The 25,482-nt window shown below is 39.3% G+C and overlaps 1 protein-coding gene across 1 annotated transcript in view; it reads left to right on the top strand.

Moving 5' to 3' along the window:
* The window catches only part of kdrl (kinase insert domain receptor like), a 188,459-nt gene extending 173,335 nt beyond the window's left edge, over positions 1–15,124 (top strand). Inside the window, exons 29-30 of the mRNA XM_073058013.1 lie at positions 2,671–2,771; positions 8,277–15,124. Of these exons, the coding sequence (XP_072914114.1) occupies positions 2,671–2,771; positions 8,277–8,490 (315 nt within the window). The 3' untranslated portion in view covers positions 8,491–15,124. The remainder of the gene's footprint in view (positions 1–2,670; positions 2,772–8,276) is intronic.
* Positions 15,125–25,482: the final 10,358 nt, after the last annotated feature.

The following is a 25,482-nucleotide window of genomic DNA, read 5'->3' as shown; positions in this document are numbered from 1 at the left end:
TAACTAATTTTATTTAATTTAATTGAACACCTATGTCACAATATATGCATGTTTTTTCTCCCATAAAGTCACATAAGTAAAAATCAATATGTGAGATAGTGTAAATTCTAAAAGAAATTTAGAAGGAAATGTTTAGATTAGTCCAATGATATTACGATCACTGGAATTTTTCTGGTCTTTGTTTGTATGGGAGAAACTTAAGGAATCTCAACTAAAGCCTTCAAAGTGCATTCCAGCGGGTTACAGCAAAACCCACGGTTGTCAGATTAAATGAAAGACAGATTATTGTGATCCCATGGATTTTTTGTTTGATCGCTGTCCATTGGGAACATATAGTTCACTTGCCAGTTATGAAAAGCTACTTTTCAACATAGATTCAACAAGAAAAAACAAACATTTTAGTGTAGATATGTTTCTCAGTCAATGTGGTTGTATCAGACCAAAGGGCTGTATGACTCCATGGTTCTATTCTTTTCACGTTCCTATTGCCCAAATATAAATATCTCTTTTTTTAAAGACAATATGGACACCTAGTAAAGAATTTCACCACAAACTTACTTGTTTTTCCAATATGCAATGAGCCTCTTAGTGAGCATTTTTTTCTTACTCTGACGTAAAGGTGCTGGAAAACAACAGGTATGATTGCCTCACACACCAGGTGCTCACAAACATGTTTTCTAACGATTTTCCAGTCCTTAGTCATTGCCATTGTCTCCAGGCTGAGTCCAAAAGTGAAAATAAAATCGGAAAGTAGACACCTCAAGATAATATTTCAAACGGTGTCAATGTGGGAAGTTCCTCAAAATTCTAATAGAACTTCAGTTCAGAATTAAAGCTGCTGCTGTGTTTTAAACCCTGGTGCATTAAGCCTTATTTATTTAATTTTCTTCCTCCATAAATAGACTATGCATTATAAATGCATTATATTTTTAATTAGTTAAAGTTCCTGCAATGCAGGGAATAGTCAAGGGTATTATTAGCTATATTGCCTGAACTTCCTGTTCATGCATAATCTTTGAGCAAGATTAGAGAAAATTGTGATCATCCCAGCTAATCCCAATTAGTCAGTAACTAACATCAATTATAAATGTAGACGCAACTACATCTCTGCACAAAATATTTCGTTTTTGCTGCTGTTAAACCTCCCAGGTAAAATAAACATTAGAATATAAGAACATTAGCATTTTTCAGGAAGCCATCAGCATCCATTCTCACAAAGCAAATGGCATCTAAATGAACTTCACACCAGTTAACGAGCAGATACTAATCTATTATGTACAATGATTACGCCTTCTGTTCAATTAATCAAAATGAATTTGGATATGCCATATTATTAGTGAATGCAAATACAACTTGCAGGACAAATCCACTGTAACACAAATGGAAATGCTTTCCACATTGAGTAGCAAAGAATAAAAAGTAAGAAATAACCTTGACTTCATCTCCGTCGGCCAAGCAATATGCATTTGTTAGTATGAACCTCATCTGGTTAATATACATTCTGTTCAATGAACCATGAAGGTGGTGTTTCTTTCATAGATAAATTCAGCATTCTTGTTATTTTGTACTTGGCGTAATATGATCAGGGCCCAACACAGACCATCATTTTATGCTCACCCAGCTGGGGTAATGCAAATGAGATACTGGGCACTGTTAAAGTGCAGAGCTTGTTATTTGTTTGGGTGCTGTCAGTAGCAAGGTTCACACCTCAAAATAAAGCCACAAGTTGATTCATTCCTTATTGCACAGACTCCTGAGTAAGAATGTGGTTTATATGTGACAAGAACAGTAGATTTCAGATCTAGAAATGACTAATAGAGTCAAAAAGTCAGAGAAAAGTACAGCTCAGAAACAGGCCTTTTGGCCCATCTAGTCCATGCTGAAACCATTTAAATTGCCTACACCCATCAGCTTGCACATGGACCATAGCCCTCCATACCCCTACCATCCATATACCTATTCAAAATTCACTTAAACAGTGAAATCGAGCTCGCATGCACCACATGTCTTGCCAGCTCCTTCCACATTCTCACAACACTCTTAAGTTAAGAAACTTCCCCTCATGTTCACCTTTCACGTTTCATCTTTAACCCATGACTTCTGGTTGTAGTCCCATCCAAGCTTAGTAGAAAAAGTCTGCTTGCATTTACCCTATCTATACCCCGCTTAATTTTGTATACCTCTATCATATCCCCCCCCCCCATCTTCAATGTTCTAAGGAATAAAGTCCTAATCCACTCAATCTTTCCTTGTAACCACAAATTTGCTGCTCCAGTTAACCATATTATCATTAAAATGTGCTTATTGTCAAACCTTCTTTGTATGCTCAAAATTCAATAATTAATTTTAACAAATTAATATATACAACATGATAAAGGAGAGAAAAGTTTGATTAAAGTATTTTGTGCTTTCCATGATACTTTTACAGATCAGGTGATCTCATAACTTAGTTATAATTAATTCAGTTATATGTTTCCATATTCATTCTTCTCATCCTTTTGCAGTATTGTTGATTGAAAAATAATTAATGCCAAATTTTTCAGCAGAGTAAGTTCAATAAGTAACTTTACAACAAACCATTGGGAAGAATGGGGTGCAGAATAAGAAAGGTTAGCATTTCTCAGCATTGTGTTCATTTTGGTTTCTCATTGGGTGTGTCATGGTCCACAGGAAGGAGAATCTGATAGTGGAATGGTGCTGGCTTCTGATGAACTGAAGCGTCTGAAGCACATAGAAACGAGACCCTGCTCTTTTGGACTAATTACGTTAGCGTGAGTATGTCCGGTATTTTTGACTTAATTACAAAGAATTTTCTGGAAAAGTTGGCAGCATCAGAGCCTCTACTCTAGACTGTTAAAGCTGTTGCTTTGGAAAAGGTGTTGTGATTGCTCATTTATCAACTATAACTTCCACTTTGAACATTCCTTCTGAAAACCAGGAAGTTATGTGTAATCGGTTTAGAATTCTCTCCCTCAAATTAAGTTTAAAAATGAAGGTGAGAGGATATCTTAAAAGGGGATGATTTAGGCCAGCCACTGTAATACATTTCAGACTTTTAAAGAAAGAATTGGTACTGGAATTCTAGGTTATAACCCACAATTGTATTCCAATATATCAACAGATGTTCTCAAACAGCTCTGAACAGTGCTATTAGGTGCTCAGCTTGGTAGGAAGAAACAACAGCTTTCATGATTACTGGTTCAAAGAACATGTTTCATCCCATAATCACAAGGCAAAGTGAATAAATGATATTGAAAATAGAACATGGCCAAAGAGGAAAGCACTTTCTTTCATAACAGGGGATGAACGTACCTCAGCCAAGTCTGGACTTATGGTCTGGGCTTGAGAAACAAACTCCTGAGAAATGGCATGGCCTTTAAAATACTTAATGGTGTTGTAAATGAATAGAACAAGACTTGCTCACAAAACTCCTCTGAATATCGTTGACAGGCAAATTCCAAACCCAGGATTTGACTGCCAAAGCTGCCAGAGTTAATAATGTATTAAAATGATTTTTTTACAGCTAGCCAACTAAAACAATATCTGTAATTTTCAATTATTAGCTTTAAAATAAAAAGAGCTCACATAAATCCCTTGCTTAGACATAGCCACATGCTTCCCATTATAACCAGCAGGCTTACAATTCTTACTGCAGTCTAACTTGAGCTTCTGGAGCAGTCTCCTCCACGAAAATGGACTTTGTTACTGAGAAATATCTGCAGTTCCAACCAGAATATCTGACACTTAACAGAAGAATTCAGACCATTATACCTTGTCAAAAATCTCTATCATCTCACATACAAATAAGAGATTTTTTAAATCAATGTTTTTTAAAAAATCTACTGTAATTATAAAGCAGCTCATTTGACCTTAATAGCACATCCTGAAATGCCACTAGATCTTAATGTTCGTTGCCCACTGAATGCACACATCCATATTAACTGGCAGTCTTTGTGTTGGTTTGTGCTTTCAGATTATAGTCACTTAGCAATATTTCACTTTCACAACAGAAATAAAATATGATAAAATGCTTCAGATACATTGTGATCGGGTATTGAATTTCAGCAATTTTTAGGTTCCTTCCACATCAAAACCAATTCAGACTGGAAACATGCAAAATACTGGAGGAATTCAGCAGGCAATGCAGCATCTATGGAAAAGTGTACAGGTGACATTTTAGACCAAGACCCTTCAGCAGGACTGGAGAAAAAAAAGATAAGGAGTCCGGATTAGAAGGGTGGGGGGATGAAGAAACGCAAGGTGATAGGTGAAAATGGGAAGGGTAGAGGGATGAAGTAAAGAGCCGTGAAGTTGATAGGTGAAAGAGATACAGGGCTAGAGAAGGGGGAATCTAATAGGAGAGGACAGAAGGCCATGGAAGAAAGGAAAAGGGGGAGGAACACCAGAAGGAGGCATCTGCAGGGTGAAAGAGGGAAAAGGGGATGGGAAGTACAGAGGGGGGCAATTGCCAGGTTTGAGAAATAGATGTTCATGCCACTAGGTTGGAGGCTACCCAGAAGGAATTTAAGATGCTGCTCCTCCAATCTGAGTGTGCCTTTTTCACGACAGTGGATGGACATGTCAGAATGGGAAAGGGAAGCGGAATTAAAATGTCTGGCCACTGGGAGATCCTGCTTTTTCTGACAGACGGAGCGTAGATGCTCGGCAAAGCGGTCTCCCAATTTACGTCAGGTCTTCTGATCTACAAGAGGCCACACTGGGAGCACCGGATACAATAGGTGACCCCAACGGACACAGAGGTTAAGAGTCACCTCACCATGGAGGGATTGTTTGGGGCCCTGAATCGTAGTGAGGGAGGAAATGTAGGGGCAGGTCTAGAACTTGTTCCACTTGGAAGGATGTGTGCAAGGAGGGAGGTCAATGGGGAGGGATGAATGAACAAGGGAGTCATGTAGGCAGTGATCCCTGTCGAAAGCAGAAAGTGTGGGGAGGAAAAGATGTGCTCGGTGGTGGGATCCCATCGGAGATGACGGAAGTTACGGAGAATTATATGCTGAACACAGAGGTGAGGGGGTGGTGGGTACAGACAATAGGAATCCTATCCCTGATGGGGTGGTAGGAGGATGGGGTGAGAGCAGATATGCACAAAATGGAGGAGATGAGGTTGAGGGCAACATTGATGGTGGAGGAAGGGAAGCCACTTTCTTGGAAGAAGGAGGACATCTCCTTTATTCTGAAAATAAAAGCCTCATTCTGAGAGCAGATGTGGTGGAGACAGAGAACTGAGAGAAGGAGATAGTATTTTTAGATTGACTGACTGCAGACTTACAATTCTTTCTGATTAAAGATAGAACATAATAGCCTTTTCAAGTGTTCACAGGCCACCTTCCTCAATTAGTAGCAATTCACAAATAAATCCTATTCTACGTCAGTAACTTTACCATAATGCACATAAAGTTAATCTCAGAGGTTGATCTTGGCTGCAATAATCACCCTGTGGGTTGCAAGCATATCATTAAAAGATTACATTTCAAAAATAACAGTTAAACTTTGGTTAGGAGCACAATTTAAGTGATAGGCAAATCTTGCCAGACAGCTATTTCTACCCTTGGGATAAAGTATAATGGGACCACTGGCTGTGAATCTGTAAGGCTCAAAAATCCTCTTATTGTGTGGTCAACTACCGCTAATACTATTCCTTTTATCTCACACTCCAGTCATCTGGACATTTTCCAAGAAGCACAGATATTTCCATGTCTTGTCCTTGTATCTCTTGACAACTTTACTACCTGCAAATTAAAAACAGAGAATCAGTCAAAGCTAGTTGTCAAGAGTCAACAAAACTTTCAATAAAGTTCAATTTCCCAAAGAAAGAAATTGTCATCTTTTCATTGAATGACTATTTGTTTGAAAATAGTCACTATTTCTCTTCATTTCAATTTATTCCACAGTATGGGTATTTTAATAGAGCTTTGTCAAGATGCTGGATGCCAGTGGTTCCAATGGCAATTTGAATGCAGACAGTTCATTAGTTATTTCTCAAGGTTCATAACAGAAAGACCCTCATTTAGCCCTGTCAATGGTCTTGGCCAGGTTTGTGGATTCTGACACGTTAAAGCTGCTTCTGGTCATCATCTACATGACAATTAGCCACCTGACTACATGACTAGGCTTGTCCAAAAGCAATGTGAGCAACTGCTGTTCAGAGAGAGCAACAAAGTTAACTATTTGTTTTACTGTTTAAGCAAGAAAACAAGTTGGCACTCTTTAACCACTACATTTTCACTGTGCAGTTCGCTTCTAATACAGATCAATTTGATTATCATAATCTCTTGTCCAGAGGTTAGAATTGAAAGTCCCAACAGAGCATTTAAGCACATTATACAGACTAATGAGGATTTTCCTCAGGGAAGAGGATGGCTTTCTTCCTCTTTATTTCTGAGATTTGCTGTCTGTAAATTCATACAAGTAGGTTGACACAGTGGTGCAGGCAGTAGGGCAGCTGTCTCACAATGCTGCAGCTCTGAGTTAAATTCTGTACTGTGTATAATCTGTATGGAGTTTGCACGTTCTCCCTAAGACTGCACAGGCTTCTTTTTGATGCTCTGGTATCTTTCTATATCCCAAAGATGTGTAGGTTGGTCGATTAATTGGCCACCATAATCTGCTCTTAGAGTGTAGTGAGTGGTAGTGTCGGGGGAGTGGTTAGTTTATAAGAGAATGGGAAGAATATAAGATGGGAATCAAGTTAGAATTAGTGTAAATGGGTGATTCTGAGTTGCCATTAACCCTGAGAGCTGAAGGGCATGTTCTCGCAATGTATTTCTCTGTCTCTGAGGTACCATTGTATCTCACTCCATTCATAAATCTGATGATGGAGGGGAAGAACCCGTTTCTAAATTGTTCAGCATGGGTCTGCTGACTCCTTTTCCTCGATGCAAGTAACGAACAAAGGTCATGTCCTGAATGGTGAGGGTACTTGGTGTTGGGTGCTACCTTCTTGAGGCACTGTCTCTTGAAGATGTCCTCAATAGAGGGGAGGGTTGTTTCTGTGAGTCAGCTGGCTAAGTCTACAATCCTCTTCAGTCTTTTGCAATCCTATGCATGGGAGCCTCGATACCAGGTTATGATGCAACCACTCAGGATGCTCTTCACCATACATATTTAGAAATTTGCAAATTTGCATACCAAATTTCATCAAGCTTCTAAAGTTGAACCTCTAGCATACTATATTTCTGATTGGAACAACATGTTAGACCCAAGGCAATTAAAGCTGCTCAACCCTCAATAGGAACTGGTGCATGTTCTCCCACTTCCCCTCACTGAATTCCACAATCAATTCCTTGGTCGTCCTGAGGTTGAGTACAGGGTTGCTGTCATGGCATCTCTCAAAGTCTCTTCAAAGTCACTCTTTGTTTTCCTTTTATTTCTCTTAATGTCTTAAGTTTCTACTCTTCGTTTTGATGTTCCTGTGCTACACTTTATGATGAACAATATCAGACAGAATATTCTCAGATGTTACTATGTCCGTAAGACCATAAGACATAGGAACAGAATTAGGCCATCTGGCCCATTGAGTCTGCTCCACCATTCAAGCCTGGCTGATCCTTTATTCTATCTCCTCCTCAACCCCAGTTCCCAGCCTTCTCCCCATAACCTTTGATGCTATTACCAATCAAGAACCTAAAACTTTGGATCAACTTTGGATCCTCCAATAAAACTTTGGTCAACTTTGCATCCTGCCATACGATCCACATAAGGGTCTTGCAGTATATTGCACAGCCTATGCCAGGAATCTAGTTGCAGATCTCTTGGTCAAGCTCAGATTTTTTAAACAACTATTTCATGTTTATGCAGAGTTTCCTTGTTATAATTTTAGAATCACTATTTTGAAAAAAAAGTCATGGATTCAAAATAATTACTAGACTCACTTGAAGATCATATCTGGCAGAATAAATACAATAGTTAACTTATATACCATTATAGAGTTTTTTACTAACACAACACTTGTTCTGAACTGTATTGGCTCGGTTGTGAAAATTGGCAAGTGTGCATGTGGTCAATTGATCAAGCAATGAAAAGAATTGTGCCTCCTATATGTGGGACACATAAAACTCTCTTTTGGACACAGGCTTTTGAGTGTAATGTTTTCTGCTCGGTGAGCCAGTTTGTAGCTCCCACACTATAAATTGCCCAGCTGGTACCATTACTAGCATGACTCAGCAAAAACATTTAATCGTTCTTGTTTCACACATTTGCAACATATTCAATCATAACTAATTGCTTGTCTTCCATTTTCTTTTTTCTTCAAACAGAAAGAGAGCGATCAGTAAAAGTAAGGAGTCTGTATTGTCTGAGGCAGATAACCATGTCAACCCATTCCAGCCCGACGTGTGTAACACAGAGGATGAAGGCTTGGATTTTGCACTGGAAGATTCAGTTCTGTTACCAATGGACCAGACGCTGGAATGCCACAGCCCACCACCTGATTACAACTCTGTCATTCGCTATACCACTCCACCAGTTTGAATAAACTGGCTTTTCCGACCTCAACCATATTGCAACTGTAGCCCCCAAGGACTGTACAACAGCACAATTTCCTGAAAAACTGTTAACTGAATTCATTGTTGGTTGGAAAAACCTAGATTAAGCAATGGATTTAAAATCTATCATAACAACTAATGTTAAGATCATAGTATTCAATCACTAAAATATAAACCCGCAGTGACTCGAACAGGCCCCAGACAAGATAGCCCACACCTAACCCTACCATATGATTGCAGTCAGTGAATCACATGCGGTAGTGAAAGCATGTTCAATGATTTCAGTGAGTCACAGGAATATCACTTAAAAATAGATTCTTCCTGCATGAAAATCAGGGCAAGAAGCTGAAAAATGAGTTAGTCTCTGCTCAGCAAAGGTTTTTACAGGTGTATGTATGAACCCCACCTTCTGTTAGCATCTGGAATTTTTTTTGTTGCTAACTCAGCTTCCTTTTTCAAGTAAGTTATTTTATCCTTCCCAATTCCCAACTGGATTTATTACCCAAACTATGTTAATGTCTTCTTGCAAGAGTTGACCAGCTTGGCCTACCTTGTCACATGATAATGCTAGCAGCTGTCAGTGAAGTAATGAACACTAAAAGAGGTACGCAAAATCAATGGACTGCAATGTTGCATCAATGATCAAAAGGTGCTTGAAAAACTGGCTGTGAGTTCAGATCTAAGTCCCTACATCCCTCAACCAATTGAAAATGAACGCCCTCCAAATGAAGTACATCTCACATCCAATAGGGAGTCCTGGTTTCTTCTGTTTGATTTATGCCTCAACAAATCGTGCACAATGAATGCATTGTCCATGATTTAAAAAAAGAGCTAGGTAACTGAGGGAGACAAACTACAATGAAGGAAAAAATATAGAGAAGGTCATTTGAGAGGAAACATGGAAGAAAAAAGGGTCAATTAAAACAGGTAAAAAAGAACATATTGCCAGCTACAGACTGTTAAATTAACCCAGCAGAATCTCAGCAAGAGATTCAGAAATGCAATCATATCAATCCAAGCATGATTAATTTCCATCTTGATCTATCTTGATAAATGTGACATATTTCACAATAAAAATCAATGCATAGCTGCAGCAAGTAATTAAAATTGGATTATTCCACATCCATTTGTAAACTGTGAAAACTGTAGTCACTTAACCTGTAGTTTATTGTCTGAAAGCTCCCAGAATAGCAAAATCATACAGAAAATGTCATAAATCTGAGTATGTGCAGTGCACAATGACATTATGGGTACATTCAAATGCACATCACTAATGGAATTCAAACAAACCAACAAACTTTATTTTCCATCAGTTATACTTGCTCTTCATGAAACTTCAGCAAAGTTTATTCCTTTGCACTGGATTATTAATCATGTATCAACTCCTTTCAACACTTACCCCTCCTCACCATCCCCACTACCTGTGCAAAATTCAACATATCCCCAATAAGATTTGCTCTAATCTCTTGATTATGACCTGTGTAATATTGCCACTTGTTCATTCCCTAATCCCAAACATGTTAATATGAATTGAGTTGTTCCCGCCATCATAGTGTGAGCATATAGTGTTTAATCATGTTGAGCAAAGTACTTACGTTGTGTATTTGGAGAAAACACTGAGCTCTCAAAGTGAGAACAAGAGTGCCAAGTGCTTCAAAGGCAAAAAAAATTGTCCTTGAATTTAGTTCTCCTCAAAAGATCAAGAGATCTCAGGAGTGAGATCATTCCCTTCTTCCATTTCTGCTCTCTCCAGGGATCAGGGAAGCAACTATAAAGTATTCAAGATGGTTAAGAGTCAATTTGTTTTGTACATTTCTAGTGACACTGAAGAAAGCTGTTGGTCTATTGGGTGTATGCCTGCTCCCAGAAGAGAAATCCTATCAGTCCCACACCTACTTGCCTTATTTCCCTGTAACCAAGCAAATTTTCTTTGCCTACAATCTCATTAACTCTCCTTTGATTTTCATGCAGGAAACCATGAATCAATTTATAGTTACTATTTTTAACCTTTTTACCAAATATTAAATAAGTATAAAAACAAATAGAATCTGAATAATTATAAATTAATCTATTGATATATTTTTAAATTTTAAAATCCCTTTGCTTAGAAATTCATCCCTGGTTAACCAGATACCATGACTCTAACATGCCTCTGCCACTGAAAGTCTCTCCTAATGGAAATGCTACAGCCACTGAGCATACTATTAACTGCGGATGAATATTTAGGCATACATATTGCAATACTAAATATAAGTAAATTACAATATCAGTTTTTTTAGGTCTACATACTTTATTAAGTAATAATTAATGGCTTGCATTTAAAAATCATTTGAACCTAGGGCAGCTAAGTAAGATTTTCAGGATATTTTATTGCGGGACTAGTTCAAAGGTGGTTTATAATCCCATCATTTTAAGTGATTTCAGGTAATGAATGGAGAGGAATTACAAAATAGGACAGTTAGTGAAGACATGTTCAGTTATTAACAGTAATGCCAGAATTTCTGTATTGGGCTGCTAATGCGCAAAGATCTTAAAGCTCTTGTCAATTTCACCATGTAACAATGATAGTTTTACTGTCAATGTTTCTACAAAATTCAACCAACATATTTAAGAAATAGTAACATGTGCAGGGATACATGAAACCATGAGTACTTTAGAACAGAAGGAATTAATTCCATCAGTAATGATACAAGGGAGTATTTTACATCTTGTATTTTCTAAGGAATGTCAAAGAATTTGAATAGTACCCTCATTTATGACAAGGTTATTATTGAACATTAACAATTAAATTATGGAGCTATACATTTCTTCCCCTCAATCATCATTACTTATTTCTCCATCTTCAAATAGTTGTGATACTTAGCACAGAAATAAAACTGACCTGAGTCTTAGTGCAGATGCTAGTGGGAGCGAGAAACAGACAGCAACTTAATTTAAAATCATCTAACTTACCATTTACAAAGTATTTTTAAATTTGACATGTTTTGTCTAACTAATTGATCTTATTCCTTTCTTATGTTCTACAAATATAAGTATTTATTTAAAAGCAATCTTACTAATTTAACTACACCTAACATTATTAATACAATTCAAATTGTCAATTTTACAATAACATCCAATGAAAATATCAAAAAAACTATTAAATTAGTTATTAATACAGAAACATATTCAATATTAATAAATAGATCATATATTCTAAAGCATTTATAATCCCAAGCTTATCAATCTGGCAGCTACAATTTTTAGATCTTTTCACTACATTACGTACTCAGTCTAAACAGAACTTTTATAGCTGTAATATATCTATGACTCTTATATCAATGTTTAGAGCAAGTAAGGTCTCAGGTAATCAATGGCTGCGGTATTCCTTTTTCTAAACCTTACACTGTAGCAAATAACAGGTAACTATCCAAACCATTCCAAGTATATTAGGGATTCCCAGTAATTATGGATGACATTTTTCTAAATTAAAAGGGAAAAAAAAGATGTTACAGCCTTAAAATCAGGGAACATTTGCTTACTGTGAATATATTGTTTCTTAAAGGAGCCCTTGAATTGGAGACTTTTCATTCATGTTTGGAGAAAATACTAAAACAATATTATAATTCACCATAGCTCCCAAGATGCTGGAAAGCCCATAAATACCACATGATCAGTTAAAATAAGTCAGGTTCCAATAGGTCTACTACAAATACTATAAATAAAATATACTCAGTATTGCTTTGTGATGTTATAAGTTTAGATTACTTTATATTTTGTGTAGAAAGGTAAATGGAACAAATGTTCAGCCTCTTTTTGCCTGTTCACTCATTTAAGTAGCTGATGTGGATCCACACTTCCGCTCATTCTGCCTGATTTGGCTCTGAAAGACACCACAGCCTTCCCCAAAAACAAACATATTCACTTTAACTTCCTCTCTTTTCTACTTTGTGGAGATTTTGATCCATTTAAAGTAAATGGATTAATCACTGGTGGTGCTGTTGGTTGCTACTGTTAAAACAGAAAACTATTGTCACACAGCATGCTGTTGAACTGTAACTTCCAAGAAATGGGAATATCAAAAGACTACTACGAAAAGAAGTTGTACGATAGATGTGAAATAATCAGATTGGGGGTGTGGAATAGAGTGAGCTTGATGGGGCAAAGTGTGATCTATTTGGCTGCCAACCTTTTATTCTTAATTATAATTACTGTTTCAAAAAAAAAGTTTTAAAAATCAATATTACATTAAAACATGTCAGGGAGCGGGCTTCATGCAGTAATTTGAATGTGCAATAATGATGTTCGTTATCATAGGAGTGTTAATATCTGGAGTTATGATATTACCAGGACAGCTCAAGACCATTTATTATTCTGTTTATTCAATTTTACTTACTAGTAGTTTGTAATTATGTACAACTAACTGAAAAGTTGTTTATTTTGCATAAAGTAACTAACAATGGGGTAACATTTGAGGAATTAGTAAGATTTAAGTGGTGAATATAGCTTTGAGGTATGATAAATGATATTTTTTTTCTTCCGTGCAATTTTAATTATTGTTATTTTAACCAGCAAAACACCACTAACAAGTTTGCAGATCATAAAATTCCTTGCTATACATGCCACAAACCTTGAGCTAAATTTCTAACATTTTCTTTGCTTGATATGCCTGAAGAGATTTCATAGAATGGTGTTTTTACCTTTAATGTGAAGAAGGTAATGTTACAAGTCTAGTTAGCAAGCATGGAGATTTATGCTGTTGAAGTCAATTATTTCCAGTGACCTGAAGCTCACACAGATAGAGAATGAAGGGTCTTGGTTAGAGTAAGGCAAATTCATATGATATTTCCAGTTGTTTTCATGATGGATACTGTACATCTGTGCATGAGACAATTCCCTTCCCTAGCCCTCATTCACATAGTAAATTCAAGCATATCACTGGCCACTAGAGTTGTCAAAACCAGCAGAAAATGAAAGATAACTGCAAATTTCAATAATATTAATTGTATTTCTAATTCCTAAAAAATCCTAAATATGAATATGATAATTTTATTCCTGTTCATTTCTCCAACACTAATTTTGCTCTATGTTGCCAATTCTAATGGGCAGCTCTTGACCTTTTACAGATATGGGTGAGGTGCTTACTCTCATGGTCGTTTTTTTGTCATTCACCCACTTGTAGCTGACAAGCAACAGGCAAGTTTTGTAAAGTATAAGAAGGAGACAGCAGGGACAAAACTAGGAAGTTCCTGCTGAATTATACACTAATGTTATATTATTGAGAGAGAAATTCATCTTCAGTGTCTGATTTTAAATGGGTACAAGTTGTCTGCCAAGGGAACATCAGGAGGGATATTCAGTTGATAGCCTGTGTTTATGCTACTGTTGGTAACCAAAGACAAAATATCTACCCCATTGTTCCCAATTGACTTAAGATTGTCTTATTACTAAGTTGCATCAAGCTGGATGTGGAAGTATTCTCCTCTAACCTCCGAGATGATAGTTAATAGATGTAGTTATGAGGTTACTTGAGAGCATTTTAGTTTACCAAGAGTCAGCTGAGATATTTTGCAGGGAGGGTTTCACGTTTAACTTATGATTTTCAAACCATAAGTCAACCTCAGCATATTTGTAAATGTGGCTCACAACATAGTTCAAATACGGCAAAACATTTAAACAGTCACTTGGTTTGTGGGAGTTTCTATTTGCCTGCTGTTAGATCTGTGAGAATAGAAATTAACGTTTGGTCACTATTTCTATACTATCGGCTGTAATCCCCTCTGTAATTCTCAGGAGTGGTAGGGTGACAAAGATTAATCTTTTAGTATTGACCAAAGGTGAATTTCAAACCCTTGAATTTCAACCACCATTTGAATCACCCTTGAATTTCACCTCATTTTAAAATGGAATAAGGTGTCAGAAATGCCAGTCTGTTACTTAGTTTCATTTCTTGCAATCTAATGACTTTTTTTGAACTAACATTATATTTTCAAAGAAAACTAATGTTCTAATAATAAATGGGAATGTTTTGTGTAACAATTTTCAGGGGACTATTGTAGTCATCACGTAAAACTGCTCACTTTCTACATACTTTACTGACAGTTCAAAAAGGGACATGTAAGCCATCCATGTAGAATCACCTCCGTTCTAATGCTCGATCTATACATTATTAATTCTCAAACCCATAAATCAAAGTTCTTTTCTAAGCTTTGATTTATCTTTGCTTTTAAACTGAAATGTGATGTAGTGTAAAGGGTTTGCTTCTGAATCCTTTACAAATGCTTTCAGGACAGGCTAATCCTTTGTATTAAAGATTGATATCTATTCATGTCAAGGCAACTTCTTTCTCGAAGAACCACTTGTTTTAAAGTGCCATACACCTCATTTTAGATTTATTTTCTTAAGAATCGGCAATGAATTGTCATTTACTTGCGGGGGAGAAAAAGAGGATTGTCATTGTATTATCTGTGTAAGATTGTATGCACTGGAGGACCTTTGTATTTCATATATAACCTAAGCTCTTCTAGAGCTATTAACAAAACATATATAAGTTTACATATATTTATAGCATTTATTTGTTCAGTGTTTCTGTCTTTTAAATTCAGAATAAATATTGCTAAGTGACTTAGCAAGTAAATGTACTGAGCCAGTAAGCTGGGTGTCAGGTCTGGTGATTCAGGAATACGATACAAGGACTAAAGAATAGTCTTAAAAGGGACAATTCATGATCAACACCAAAAGGATAATGCATTTTACAAACAACTTTAAAAAGACCTTGAACTCGTGCAGTTTTATTCACAATGTCAGGCCATCTCCGAACTTTGTGCAGCCTTGTACTTCTACACAGTTACGATGTACAAACACTATATCAAAATGGAAAACTCAGAGGGGCAGGCTACCATTTATTTGATTCCACTGATGTCAGTACTTTAATGGTATCTGGGAGTTTCGATTCTTTCCTCTGTAGTTGGTGAAATGCCTCTGATGCTTTCTTCTTGATGCAAATATAGTACTCTGACCTGGGAAGGGACATCATTAGACATGATCAGGTCTTATAGTAGCAGTCCAAAAGAAACAGGCAATTAAATCAAGTAGTAACCAGGACACACGACAATAATAAAAACAAGGCATATTCTTTGAAACATTAGGGAAGCACATTCAATTTTATGCTACCAAGACACACTGAGGTTCACACAAGAAACTGATTTGAAGTTCACAATGTCTGTATGCCATCACTTGCACATAAATGAAGGCAAAATTCTTCAGGGGATCATATTCTCTCAATCACATCTACCAGCAGCTCATTTCATTTCAAATATTTCCCCTCTCGCACTAAACCTATGAAAGGGTTTTTTTTACACCCTTTCCGGAGAAAAACTCTGTGTGCATGCACCATAAGTCCCTCCTAATTTTATAGTGTTTCCCTTGCTCCAAGGAATAAAGTCCTATCCTGCCCAACCTTTCCCCGGCAGAATTTTTGTAAATTTTCATTTCAGTCTTTCCTGCTTAATAACATCTTTCATGATAACAGGGTAACCAGAGCTGTATGTAATATTCCAGGTACAGCCTCAAAAACATCTTGTATAACTGCAGCACAATGTACCAAATCCTAAACTCTGATGATGAAGACCACCGTGCCCCTCTCAGTCCCTCCAAACCATACTCCCATCATCTCCATGTTGCCAGCCCTGGGAGATAGCCTTTAGGTAGGCTTAAGCAAACTGAGATAGAAACTGCAATTGCAGGAAACACTCAACTGGTCAGGCAGCAACTGTGGAAAGAAAAAAACAAGATTAGCATTTCACACCAAAGTCCCTGTGTGATAATTATTCTGTTTCCCTTTCCAGATATGCTGCCTGGTGTGAAAGAATTTTTATTTTCGTTTCACATTTCCAGCAGGAGCAGTCTTTGATTTTTGATTGCTAAAGCAACTTAATTTTGGTCGCCACACAACTCTTGCAACTAACTCTATCCCCTTCCCCTCTGACTCAGGTCAAACAAAATAATTAGAAACCATAGCATCCTATTTAACCTTCAGTTGAGGATTCTCCCATCACAAAAGTGGCCTGCATCCACTTCACCTTTGTCATTCAATTATTTTCCTTCTTAGTTTTCTGCAACACCATAGCGTTCAGCTCATTCTGATCTCTGCACTCAATACCCTAGGCTGAAATCCCATTTCCAATCCCTGCTGTTCTCAGTGACCTTTTTAGGATTCTTCAGAACTTCCAAATTCCAGATTCTCAACTTCACATGGCAAGCATCCATGTGCGTCAGTGTTAATTATGGCCTGCTATGGAGCAATTTCTCTGTCCTGCCATGATCCCTTCTCAACCTTGTTGACAAAGCAAGGGAACAGACCAAGCTTATGGATTTTCTACAGATGATTTTTAATTGATTTTCAAGATAAATGTCTGTTTACTTGGTCACAGATGGGATTAAAGAATGGGGAAATCATGGAGAGTGTTAAGGAGAATGTACTTAATATAGAATCATATCCAACAATATGTAGAAATAAAAAATGAAACCAGTTTAACAAAAAGTTTCTCTCCTGAAAAACAAAATTGACACTGACACTAAAATAAATGGTAGATATACAACAGATGTTTGGAAACTCAAGAGACTACAGATGCTGGAAAACAAACTGCTGTAAGGAACTTAACAGGTCAAACAGCATCTGTGGAGGCAAAGGGATTATCAACATTTTGGGTCAAGACTCTGCATCAGAAACATTAACCATCTCTTTCACTGCACAGATGCTACTTAGAGGATAAAAATCTACAGCACATTGCAGGTCCTTCGGTCAACAATATTGTGCCAACAGTATAACCTACTTTAGAAGCATCCTAGATTTACCCGACTGCATTGCCTTCCATTTTCCTAAGCTCCATGTACCTATCTGAGAATCTCTTAATTATATTCTCTATTATATTCTCCTCTACCACCATTGCCAGCTGTGCATTCCAGACACACACCATTCTCTGTGTGGAAAAACTTACCTCTGACATCCCCCTTGTACCTATTACCAAGCACCTTAAAAATATGTCCCCTCATGTTAGCCATTTCAGCCCTGGGAAAAAGCCTCTGGCTATTCACACAATCAATGTATCTCATCATCTTATACACCTCTACCAGGTCACCTCCCATCCTCCATCGCTCCAAGGTGAAAAGACAACCCTCCAGACTATCCACAACATCCCCAACTTTTGTGTCATCAACAAACTTTCTAACCCACCCTTTTACTTCCTCATCCAGGTCATTTATAAAAATCACAGAGAAGAGAGATCCCAGAACAGATCCCTGCAGAACACAACTGGTCACCAACCTCCATGCAGAATATGAATCATCTACAACACCCTTTGCCTTCTGAGGGCAAGCCAATTCCGAATCCACAAAGTAAGGTCTCCTTGGATCCCATGCCTCATTATTTTCTGAATGAACCTTGCATGGGGATCCTTATCAAATGCCTTACTGAAATCCATGTACAATACCTCCACTGCTCTACCTTCATCAATGAGTTTTGTTACCACTTCAAAGAATTCAGTCAGGCTCATAAGGCAAGACCTGCCCTTGACAAAGCCATGCTGACTATCCCTAATCAGATTATGTCTCTTCAAATGCTTATAAATCCTACCTGTCAGGATTTTCTCCAACAGCTTGCCAACCACTGAAGTAAGACTCACTGGTCTATAATTTCCTGAGTTATCTCTACTCCCTTTCTTGAACAAGGGAACAACATTTGCAACCCTCCAATCCTCTGGTACTTCACCTGTCCTATGAATGATACAAAGACCATTGCTGGAGGTACAGCAATCTCTTCGCCCACTTCCCACAGTAGCCTGGGGTATATCTTGTCCATCCCGGCGACTTATCTAACTTAATGCATTTCAAAACCTCCAGCACATCCTCTTTCTTTATATCTATATACTCAAGGGCTTCAGTCCACTGTACGTCATCCCCTCAAATGGCAAGTTCCTTTTCCCTGGTGAATACTGAAGCAAAGTATTCTTTAAGTACCTCTGCTACCTCCTCCGACTCCATGCACACATTTCCACTATCGCATCTGATTGGTCCTGTTCTCACACAACTCATCCTCTTGCTCTTTGCATACTTGTCTTGGGATTTTCATTAATCCTGCTCACCTAGGCCTTGTCATGGTCCCTTCTGGCTCTCCTAATTTCATTCTTAAGCTCCTTCCTGGCACCCTTGTAATTTTCTAGCACTCTAACAGTACCTAGTTTCTTGAACCTTTGGTAAGCTTTCCTTTTCTTCTTAACTAGATTTTCTACATCCTTTGTACACCATGATTCTTTTACCCTACCATCCTTTCCCTGCCTCAATGGAACACACCTATGCAGAGCACCATGCAAATGTTCCCTGAACTTTTGCCACATTTCTGCCATGCATTTGCCTGAGAACATCTGCTCCCAATTTATGTTCCCAAGTTTCTGCCTGATAGCATCATATTTCCCCCTACCCCAATTAAATGTTTTCCGAAATTGTCTGCTCCTATCCCTCTCCAGGGTTATGGTAAAGGAGTTGTGAACACTACCTCCAAAATGCTCTCCCACTGAGAGATATGACACCTGACCAGTTTGCCTTCCTAATACCAGATCAAGTAGAGCCTCTCCTCTAGTTGGCTTATCTACATATTGCTTCAGGAAACATTCCTGAACACATCTCACAAACTCCACCCCATCTAAACCTCTTTCTCTAAAGACAATATTAGGGTAGTTAAAATCATCCATCACATCCACCCTGTTATTATTGCACTATTCCAGAACCTGTCTCCCTATCTGTTCCTTAATGTTTCTGTTACTATTTGGGGGTCTATAAAAACACCCAGTAGAGTTATTGCCCCTTTCCTGTTTCTGACTTCCACCCACACTGACTCAGTAATGGCTACAACATCATATTCCACGTATTGATCCACACTTTAAGTTCATCCGCCTTGTTTATGATACTCCTTGCATTAAAACAGACACATCTCAAACCATCTGGCTGTGTGCATCTTTGCTCTATTATCTGCCTATCCTTCCTCACAAACTCCCTACAATCTGTCTCTACTTGTACGCCAACCACCCCATCCTCTGCCTCCTCACTTCGGTTCCCACCCCCTGCAAATCTAATTTAAACCCTCCTCAATAGCATTAACAAACCTCCCTCCCAAGATATTGGTTCCCCTCCAGTTCTGGTACAACCCATTCTACTTGTACACATCACCCCTTCCCCAGAAAAGGTTCCAATGAACCAAGAACTTGAAGTCCTGCCCCCTGCACAATCTCCTCAAACACTCATTTGTCTGCACTATCTTCCTGTTCTGACTTTCCCTGGCTCATTACACCAGGAGAAATCCAAAGATTACCACCTCGCAGGTCCTGCTCTTTAGCCTCCTTAACTCCTTAAACTTACTGCGCAGGGCCTCTACCCCTCTCCTGCCTATGTCATCACTTACAATATGTACCACGACCTCTGCCTGCTCACCCTCCCTTCAAGAATATTCTGCAACTGCTCATAGACGTTCTGGATCCGAGCAGCTGGGAGGCAGCACATTATCCTGGCGGTCTTTTTTCGTTGCTGCAGAATCTCCTATCTGTCCCCCTAACTATTGAAACCCCTATGACTATTGCTCCACCTGACTTCACTCTACCCTTCTGAGGCTCAGAGCTGACCACAGTGCTATTGGTCTGGCTGCACTACCTTGCCCAGATAGGTCATCCCCCTCAGCAGTATCCAAAGGGTTATACCCGTTGCTGAGGGGACCATGTATGTCTTTTTTCTCCCTTTACCTCTCTCATGTTCACCACTCTACTCCCAGAATTCTGCGCTCTGGGTGTAACCACCTGCTCAACAGTCTTATCTATCCAATGCTCTGCCTCCCAATGACCCTTAGTTCATCCGACTCCAGCTCCTTAACGTGGTCTTACAGAAACTGGAGTTGGCTGCACTTCCTGCAGGTGTAGCCATCAGGTTCCATGAATTCCCACATCCTACAGGAGGAGCATTCCACTGCCGTATCTGCCATCCTGCCTGCACTGTATTATGGACAACCAAGACCAAATCAGCAATAACGAAAGGAAAAACCTGTCCTTCTTACATGCTTCTTTGGCCTCAGCCTCTTCTCATCAAAGCCTCTTGAGTCAAAGATCTAAACTCCCACTCTGATTCTAGCTGCCACTCCGACAATGGCTGCTCCTCTTGACCCTATCTGTCTTTTATGGTTTAAAAAATAAGAAAAGCCCCCACACAAGGAGAAAGTACTCACTATGTTTGGGGGTGTTCTGCCTCTGACACTCTGAAACTTAAGCCAGTGAATTCCTCTAGCAATTTTTTTCCACAACAGAGGGTGTCCTCACTGCCACAATGCAGTTCTCTTATGCTTTTATGTTTTATAAATTTCTGTGCAAATGATTTTAATCTGCTTCCTTTTACTATTTTTAACATTTTCATTATTCTTTTGGGAAACTGGTATAACATAATGTAAAGATATTCGCCTTATCTAAGATGTGTTCAGGAACAACCACTGATCAAAGCTGTGTGTGACATTAGAAGAAAACACACATAACTGACGACATATTCTTGGGTTTGTATGTTGTATAATAAGAAGAAAAATGAAAGTTGCTGGAAATAGTCAGCAAGTCAGACAACATCTATGGAGAACAATTTCAGATGATTGGTCTTCCAGCAATTCTGAAAACCAGCTTTCAGTTCTGTTTCTTGCCCCAGAGATGCTGCCTGACCTGTTGAGCATTTCCAGAATTTTCTATCTTTATTCAGATCTTCCCCCATCCACAGTTTTTTTTTCACTAGGACATTATTTGAAAAATAGACATTATGTAACCTTATGGCAGCTGAGCAGAATAACCATGAGTGTATTTTAAACAGAATTGTTGGTTGAAAAATGTCTAATATTTAGATATATCATGGTTATTTTGAAATAGTACAAACTGTGGATAGCGTAAATCTGAAATCTATGACCCTTTCTTCCAGATCTGTGTAACATGCTGTAAGGTTTCACTGCTAATGTAATGGCCTCTCTGTAACGTTTCACTGTTAAGGTAATGGTTTCTCTGTAGCAGCAATGTTTGGGTTATGACTAGAGAATTGGGGCTTTAGAATATACGCTATCCAATGAGAGGCATGTTGTTCTTTCTTGTGGGTCTGGGAGCAGGGATTTTGTGGTCTTTTATCGGGGAGAGATGAAGAGAGAAGACACAAATGGAGAGAGTTGGTAGACTGCTGGACAGAGTGGACTTGGAGCAGGGGCCAAGGGTCAGCTATGCTCGGAGGAGGTCAACATGAAACAAATGGACAGAACCGTGAGCTCCAATGTTGCGCATCAGACTGTTTCATGAGAATGTGCCCTTTTCCTTTTTTGTTTCTTTACTAACCATATAGTCAAATTTAGACTTATAAAGCTCAACCATTTAATCGTATATTGTGTACTGCTTGTTATTTCATGGCACTGATTTGTAACAGGGGAACAATTCACGCAGCATCCACCCAAACAAGATTTCTTAAGTTTGGCTGGGCCGGGGGTTGTCTTCCTCTAGATTAAGCTTCTAGCCAAGCCGAAGGTTACACTTGTTATCCAGGGAAACATTCTCTCTACACCTACCTTGTCAAAAACAAAATGCAACAGTGCAATCAGACCTACAGTTCCAATAATATTTTACACAGTTAAATTGTTCCTTATTGAGTGCTTCAATATGGAAATCAAAACTGCTCTCGGGGAAAGTGAACTACGTAGCAAAGTGAAGAGTGAATACTTCTGAGCACTGAGTGGATGAAAGGAATGATTTAGATGCAATGGAATGGGGAATACAAGCATAGGGCATAGGTTAATGAAGCAAATGTGTAGTATTGTTGAAAAGTATATCTTGGTTATTTTCAATACATGCAAATGTGCACACTGCCATTATGAAGAATTGCTGGTTTAAGTTGGATGACTGTTTCCTAGAACTCAAAGAGCTTTGAGTATTGTTCAGGATAAATTAACTTTATTTAAGTGGAGAATTTTCCTCTTCACAGCTACTCTATATGAAGCTTCAGCCGTGACAGGAGATCATACCTTGGCCACAATAATCCTCAACACTTGTGCTCCACAAAGCTGCATCCTCAGTCATCCACTTTATTCCCAATACACTCTTTACTGGGTAGACAGGTTCTGCTCCGACTCCACCTACAGGTTTGCAGATGATACCACCATGCTGGGCTGGATACTGAGTCATATCGGAAGGAGATAGAGAGTCCAGTTACATGGTGTCACAGAAAACAGGACATTAGAGCACTGGACAGACCATTTGGCCCCACCATCTTGTGCTCATCTCGAGGCTCCTCCACGGAATGGGGTCCGGGCGATGACAGATGGTGATACAAGGAGTAGGAAGCTCAAGATATTCTTTCCCTGTGCCACTCAGCTGCCCGGTTATCAAATCGAATGGCCAGATTAATCAGGTCATCCAGGCTGTCCTGCTCTTTACGGGTAGCAATTTCATGCCGGAACCCTCTGCTCCGTCCACACGGGAAGTCAGTGATGAGGGATCTCTCATTCCACCCCGTCTCCACCACAAGCGTGCAGAACTTTACTGCATAGACGCTCTTCCTTGGTGTGGATTTGGTGGGCAGCCTCCTGACCCCACACTGGAAAAGTCAAAAGCTCAGTGCAACTTGGCAAGAAAACCTTGAAATGACAGGGCGACAGGGGAACCTTGCTCCTGAAGAGCATTGAGCAGGCTATGTACAGGTCTATCGAAGATGTTCACTATGTACAGCAGTCTGCACGCACCATCGTCAAGACAACCAGGATGGGCCTAGAAAGTCTTGCAGCCACTGGGGTAACTGGAGTATATGCTTGATGGAGTAATACTCAATTCTCATACGGACTTGGGAGTTGGGGCATTAGTGACTGAGGTTGATGAGGCAGTATAAAAGAAGGATCTGGAAGGTGCTGGCTGTGGGACTGTCATGGCTAAAGGCTGTGTTTGCAAAAGTGGCATGGCTGCCATTTGTAAGCTCCTGGGCTGTAGCTGTGAGAACAAAGATTGCTGCCACCTGATTCTGATTGTCTGTGGTGAGCCACTGAACTGCCGTTGCAAGATATGAAACCTCTGCCACCAGCATAGACTGGGTTTGCTGAACTGAGATTATCTGTCACGTTGTTTGGGTCACTTCTCCCAACACAGAGTCGACTGCCTGTAGCTCCTCTTCTATCTGGCCAGTGAAAATCAGGACCAAGGTCAGCAGCTCTCTCTCTGCTGCTATCAAGTGGTGCAGATATGGCCCGAGTGTGGAGAGAGAAAGAGTCACTGACGCTGGTTAACAGTTCACTGTCTTTAATGAGAACTGTTGCCGAATTTGAAGGGAAAGAGAAACAATAAAAGCTAGGTCAACTGGGCCATTAACTAAAACTATCAAACTGAAGTTAATGCTGACACTGAGGCTGAAAGGAAATAACTAAATACAGCAACAACTGAAACAGTAGTCTTCTTTCCAGGACAAGGACGAAGGTGAGCAGGGGGGCATAAATGTTGCTGTGCTTTTGGTAAAGACTCAACAAAACTGAAATGAGAGGAAGGGAGTTAAATGCCACCATAATGAGACACTAATTAGCCGGAACATACATATTCACGAGTGCAATTTTCAAACCTATTCCACAGCCTGACTACGCAAATGCATAAACCTCCTCGGTAGTGACTGGTTGTGACAACACATTCCTGTTTGCATCAGTGACGCCAAGGCCAAGAAGCTTCAGCACTTCAAGTACTCAGGAGTGAATATCACCAATGGTTTGTCCTGGTATGATCACGCCATAGCCACGAAAGCACAAAAGTAGCCACCCTTACTTTTAAAAGAATTTTAACTTGTCCCCTTTGATAGTCACCATTTTTTACTGATGCACCATAGAAAGCATATACTAGGCCATCATACATATATACAGTAGGTGTATAATGGCTTAGTGCGTTAACTTCTCGGTCTGAGAGAAAAAGGAACTGCAGAGAGTTGTGGACACAGCTCAGCACATCATGGAAACCAGCCTCCACTCCACGGACTATCTACGTTTCTCATAGCCCACACAATCACATACCCCACCTACCATGGACATTTGCTTCTCCATCCTCTCATCAGCTAGCATATATAAAAGGCTGAAAACACGCACCACGAAGCCCAAGGACAGCTTCTACGCCACTATTGAATAATTTCCTGGTATGATAAGAACTCACATTCTACCTCATAATGGCTTTGCATCTTATTGTCTGCCTATACTGCAGTTTCTCTGAAAATATAACACTTTATTCTGCATCCTTTACTTGTTTTCCCTTCTACTACCTCAATATACATCTGATGAAATTATCTGTGTAGGTGGCATGCAGGGTGAAGATATGTCTCTACCAAAGGAGGTGTATGGTGCTCCTTCCCTCTGCTAGCCTGCTGGTCACCCTTGGGCCAGGTGTAGCACCTGTTTAACTCTCTGATCAGAGTCATGTGAAGCCATGGCAGCAGACGGTGGATGGTTGTATGAGCAGTTGGTGCCTATCGCAAGTCCCGTTTACGTGACGGGCAGACAGTCTCTGAAGAGTATTGATAATGGCTGGGGTCACAAGAACAAGGCAATTGCAAGCCACTTCTGAGGAATAATTTGCCAAGAACAACCATGGTCATGGAAAGACCATGATCACCCATATCATACAACAGGCCACATGATGCACGAGTAAGAGGTGCACGAAACAAAGTTTTTCACTTTACCTTGGTACATGTGACAATAATAAGCCAATCTATCTACCAATTTATTCATGGAGAAGCTTTGTGAATGTTTCTGTAGTTCCTTGAAAAAGTGCAACATCCCCTGCACACCTGGAAATCTTCAGCATATTCTCTCTAAGTGAATGAGCATTTACACAGCACCAAGAACATTGAGGCCGTGCAGCTAAGGACAGATAGTAGTCCAGCATAAATGGCAAATGGGGGTGTAGTGTCTGGCCCTGCATCTCCTGCCCCG

This window comes from Hemitrygon akajei, chromosome 10, assembly GCF_048418815.1.
Source record: "Hemitrygon akajei chromosome 10, sHemAka1.3, whole genome shotgun sequence".
Lineage (NCBI taxonomy): Eukaryota > Metazoa > Chordata > Chondrichthyes > Myliobatiformes > Dasyatidae > Hemitrygon > Hemitrygon akajei.
The sequence above is the reverse complement of the archived record's forward strand: the minus strand, read 5'-3'. Positions and strand labels throughout refer to the sequence as shown.